This window comes from Panthera onca, chromosome D4 (assembly GCF_046562875.1).
Source record: "Panthera onca isolate mPanOnc1 chromosome D4, mPanOnc1 haplotype 2, whole genome shotgun sequence".
Classification (NCBI taxonomy): domain Eukaryota; kingdom Metazoa; phylum Chordata; class Mammalia; order Carnivora; family Felidae; genus Panthera; species Panthera onca.
In genome coordinates, this window is record NC_138351.1 from 44499329 (window position 1) to 44505100 (window position 5772).

Consider the following 5772-nt stretch of genomic DNA (forward strand, 5'->3'; position numbering starts at 1 on the left):
TCTAAAGACTTCACACACACACACACACACACAACACATTAGAACTAATAAATTTACTGAAATTGCAGAATACAAAATCAACATACAAAATGAGTTACACATTTTTTTTTCAAGTTGGCATCACACCTAGCACAGAGCCCAACACAGGACTTGAACTCATGACTCTGAGATCAAGACCCTGAGATTAAGAGTCAGACAATTTTTTTTAATGTTTATTTATTTTTGGGAGAGAGAGAGAGAGAGAAAGACAGAGCGTGAGCAGGGGAGGGGCAGTGAGAGGGAGACACAGAATCCAAAGCAGACTCCAGGCTCTGAGCTAACAGCAGAGAGCCCACTGCATGGCTGGAACCCACGAACCGTGAGATCATGACCTGAGCCAAAGTCAGACGCTTAACCGACTGAGCCACCCAGGCACCCCTCCCACCATTTAGTTTTAACCGACATTAATATTTTGTATAGATATCTGTTCTGTTGTCTTTTTTTTTAATTATTTTTAATGTTTTTATTTATTTTTGAGAGAGAGAGAGCAAGCAAGCAGGGGAGGGGCAGAGAGTGAGAGAGACACAGAATGGGAAGCAGGCTCCAGGCTCTGAGCTGTCAGCACAGAGCCCAAGGCAGGGCTCGAACTCATGAACCCAGAGATCACGATATGAATGGAAGTCAGAAGCTCAACTGACTGAGCCACCCAGGTACCCTAAGAGTCAGACACTTAACTAGGCCACCTAGGCACCCCACCCTGAGGTGATGAATGTTAACTAAACTTATTGTGGTAATCATTCAGTGATATATACATATATCAAATCATTATGTTGTATGCCTAAAACTAATACAGTGTTATATGTCAAGTATATGTCAGTAAAACTAGGGGAAAATACCATCACCACAATCCAACATAAATACTAGAACCATTTAAATAAATTGAATGCTAAAAATAAAAAACGTTCAGCTTCTCCAAGAATTCAGCAGGAATTCTATTATTGATATATTTTAGCTAAAATCTATGTTACTATCTGCTTGTAGAATATGGTGTCAGAGAACATTCTTGGTGTCTCATAAAACTGAAAGTGTGTTAAGTTTAAACATAAAATCAAAATTAAATTTTAAAATTAAAAAAATGAAATGGTTTGTATATAGAATGAAATATCATTCAGCCTTTGAAAAGGAGATCCTGTCATTTCCAACAACAAGGATAAACCTGGATGACATTATGCTGAGTGAAATAAGCTAGAAGCAGAAAAAAAGCTGCCACGATCTCGATTATGTAGCATCTTAAAAAGACAAATACCTAGTAGCGGAGAGTAGAATGGTGGATAGCAGGCACAAGGAGGTGGAGGAAATGGGGAGATATTGGTCAAAGGGTACAAAGTTGCAGTTTTGTAGGATGAGTAAGTGTAGATCTCTAACCTACCACATGATGACAATATTATAGTTAGCAGTTAATACTCTATGGAACACTGAAAATGTGCTGAGAGGAGATATCAGGTGCTCTCACCACATAGAAACAATTATATGTTAGTTGGACTAAGGTAACCATTTCATTCTATCAAATCATGTTGTACACCTTAAATATGTACAATTTAGGGGCGCCTGGGTGGCTCAGTCTATTAAGCGTCCCTCTCATTGGCTCAAGTCATGATCTCATGGTTGGTTGAGTTCGAGCCCCCCATCGGACTCTGTGCTGGCAGTGCGGAGCTTTCTTGGGATTCTCGCTCTCTCTCCTTCTCTCTCTCTAGTAAATAAACTTAAAATTTTTTTTAATACATTTTAAAATAAGTACAATGTATATTTCGAAAAAATAGACAAATTGCATTGCATCATTCAATAGATGTGTAAGTTGGTGAGCTTCCGTTTACTCACTTGGAAACAGGGTTGTTTATTCATAGGGTTATCGTGAGGATTCAGCTACTGCACGGGTTCTACATAGTAATTTCCTAGAGTTTTGGAATTCTGAAATCGGAGGTTACCGGAAAAGCAGTTGTGAGAAAGGGACTTGCTTCCAAGCGGAAAAGGCACTAGCTGGGAATCAGTACATCTCTCAATAGGGATTTACTACCATCCCACTGTGTGGCACTGGGCAGTCACTTGACTTCCCCAAGTCTCACTTTCCTCATCTGTAGTGTTCATTCGCCTTGCCCGGGTGCTCAGTAAACCAGGGAACCTGCGGAGGCCTCAGTGGGCTGAGAGTCCGGCCCTCGTCCACTTCACCTGTCTTCAGCGGGGCCTAACCCACGCCCCCAAGCACACCGCGCTCTGAAAGCGAGCTGTGGCTGCTGGGGTGTTTCGGCCACCAGATGGCAGCATCCTCCCAACCGACCGCACGCGAACACCTTGCAACCCTAAACCCTATTTAAAAAGGAAAACGCGACACCGCAGTGCTGGGTTCCCCTTTCATTTTATCTTTCGGGGGTGCGCCCTGCTTGGTTTCATTAAAAGGGCAGCTTCTCAAAGCTCGTGGGGCTGTGACTGCGGAGCGCGGGCGCTCTCGCGAGATCGCCGCCGGAAGTGGGTGGCAGCCGGGACGCCGCGGCTCCGCTCTCCGGAAGGCGAGCTTTTCTGCGAAGCTTTGCAGCCGCCTCACCCAGGGCGCTCACCTCCGCGGAAGAGCTCGCCCCGCTGCGGCCTTTCCAGCCCAGATCGCTCGCTTTCTGCCTCCCCGACTGCACAGCTGCGCGGCCCGGCCTGCGGAGACCCCGCAAGCCCCGACCCCGCCCTCCCTCCGCGCTGCAGTTAGGCCGCGCCCTGAGGCCCAGTCCGCGGCGGCTCCGGCGGGTGATGCCAAATACAGCCATGAAGAAAAAGGTGCTGTTGATGGGGAAGAGCGGGTCGGGGAAGACCAGCATGCGCTCGATTATCTTTGCAAATTATATCGCTCGCGACACCCGGCGCCTAGGTGCCACCATTGATGTGGAGCACTCCCACGTCCGATTTCTAGGCAACCTGGTGCTCAACCTGTGGGACTGTGGCGGTCAGGACACCTTCATGGAAAATTACTTCACCAGCCAGCGAGACAACATTTTCCGTAATGTCGAGGTTTTGATTTACGTGTTTGACGTGGAGAGCCGCGAACTGGAAAAGGATATGCATTATTACCAGTCGTGTCTGGAGGCCATCCTCCAGAACTCTCCGGATGCCAAAATCTTCTGCCTGGTGCACAAAATGGATCTGGTTCAGGAGGATCAGCGTGACCTGATTTTTAAAGAGCGGGAGGAAGACCTGAGGCGTTTGTCTCGCCCACTGGAATGCGCTTGTTTTCGAACCTCCATCTGGGACGAAACGCTCTACAAAGCCTGGTCCAGCATCGTCTACCAGCTGATTCCCAATGTCCAGCAGCTGGAGATGAACCTAAGGAATTTTGCCCAAATTATCGAGGCGGACGAAGTCCTGCTGTTCGAGAGAGCTACGTTCTTGGTCATTTCCCATTACCAGTGCAAAGAGCAGCGTGACGTCCACCGGTTTGAGAAGATCAGCAACATCATTAAGCAGTTCAAGCTGAGCTGCAGTAAATTGGCCGCTTCCTTCCAGAGCATGGAAGTTCGGAATTCTAACTTCGCCGCTTTTATCGACATCTTCACATCGAACACGTACGTGATGGTTGTTATGTCGGATCCGTCGATCCCTTCTGCGGCTACCCTGATCAACATTCGCAATGCCAGGAAACACTTTGAGAAGCTTGAGAGAGTGGATGGGCCCAAGCACAGCCTCCTTATGCGTTGAATGTTGCCAAATGCTCTTTCAGAAAATGCTGAATTGCCTTCCCCCGCCCCCGCATCTTTTTTTTTTTTGTAATATTCATAATTGTCGTGTGCTTAAAAGTGGGCTTTGAAATGTGTGCTGCTTACTACTTCCATCTCTTTCTTCTCTACACCCCCCCCCCCGCCCCGTCTTTAAACCTTGAACGCTATTTACTCAGCTATCCAGTAGACCTTCAAGATGGCCTTTCTGAAAAGTTGGTATGGTGTAACACTAAAGTAGGTGGTGTGTGTGCGTGTGCGTGTTCTGATTACCTGGTTATAATAGATATACACATTAAAGCCTTTACAGTATCTTCCTGTATTCCTTTCAAGATTGCAAAGATGGAATGTTACTATTTTATCAGCAAGGTATTAAAATGCATTTATAAATTCTTCTTGGCTTCGATCATGAATAAACATTCGCTGTTAGCAATTTAAAATACGGTCTTATTTGAAATAATTTGAAGGTGGTTAAAATGTAATGTAAACCTAAAGGTTCTGATTGCCCACAAGTGTTGCTTAACTGGTGAATTTAATTTTGTGATTGAGTTCCTGTCACTTTAGCGATATTTCGCACCAGCTGTAAGCACAGCAATTAAAGAGTAGGGGCTCTGAGGCTACACCACCTAAGTTGAGTTTATTGTCTCATTTGTAAAATGTGGGTAAGGCTAGCACTATTTATAGCATTGTTTAAAAAAAAAAAAAAGAAACTTAACCTGGAAAGCTTTTAGAATGGTGCCTGACACTATGTTGTGTCAGCTGTTAATACTACCACCTGAGCCATTCTCTCTCTAACCGGCCCCCGATCACCTACTCCCAAATTACTAGACTGAAGCCTGGCTAAATAGCCCTTACTAAATGCCAGATATTCTTAAAATATTTGATGCGTATTTTCTTCTTTAATCCACACAACCTGGGGCAAATTACTTTTAATCTCTTAATAGGCAAGAAAATGGATATGACCTTATTAAGGTCATACAGCTGAACCCAAGCGGTATTGCAGACCTATCCCTGTCCTAACCATTACTCCCCACTACTTCATCCATTAACAGAAAAGTTAATCATAAAAATCCTAGATTTTCAGTTGTACAATCGTATCTTGCATATAATCCCAATTTTACAGATGAAGTACGCCGCAGCCCAGTGAGTTAAGGGACTTCTCAATAGTGTTTCATTCACTACAGGCAAAATCACTTCCCCATCTTTATGTGGAAATTGGGTAATATTGAATCAGATTCTTAGATGACCAGTTTTTAGGAAAGGATTCCAAGGTTCCTAATTTGGACTGGCAATGCAGCATAGTGAAATCAGAAAACACTTAAAACATCCTATTCCAACTGCCTTTTAATGAAGTCTGAGTGTTTTAGAGCCAAGACACCTCCGATCAACTCCTCTCACCCCTCATTTTAGAAATGAAGCATTACTGGGGCACCTGGGTGGCTCAGTCGGTTAAGCGGCCGACTTCGGCTCAGGTCATGATCTCGCGGTCCATGAGTTTGAGCCCCGCGTCGGGCTCTGTGCAGACAGCTCAGAGCCTGGAACCTGTTTCGGATTCTGTGTCTCCCTCTCTCTGACCCTCCCCCGTTTATGCTCTGTCTCAAAAATAAATAAACGTTAAAAAAAAATTAAAAAAAAAAAAAATGAAGCATTACCTTTGTATACAGACATTAAATGTAAGTAATAGAGCTTTAGGATTTCCAAGGCTTTATAAACTTATTTTAACCCTTTATAGCAGCAGCTGTGGATGACAAAGTCCCTACCCATGAAGAGAAAGAAACTATTCAGATATAAGTTATTAAACTATTCTAATTGGGGCCTTTGGCAGTAAGTTAGTATAAAGACTCCAGATTTTAAAAACTCTTAAGGATAGATTTCCTTTTTAAAATCATTTTAAAATACACTTAGTAAATCTAATTAAAATGGCAGCAAAAAAAAAAAAAAAAATACTTTTACCTGAATCACTGATCTCGTTTCTTTTGTTGATCAAGTTACTGATACACCTTTATTTAAAAATTTTTAGTTTATTTTTGAGAGAGAGAGA

At 43.7% G+C, this 5772-nt stretch overlaps 1 protein-coding gene across 1 annotated transcript; it reads left to right on the forward strand.

The window, feature by feature from the left end:
* Positions 1–2527: 2527 nt before the first annotated feature.
* RRAGA (Ras related GTP binding A) lies at positions 2528–4124 on the forward strand. Its single transcript, XM_060609692.3, has one exon. It carries the CDS (start codon positions 2773–2775, stop codon positions 3712–3714), a length of 942 nt encoding a protein of 313 aa, XP_060465675.1. The 5' UTR covers positions 2528–2772; the 3' UTR covers positions 3715–4124.
* The last annotated feature ends 1648 nt before the right edge of the window (positions 4125–5772 follow it).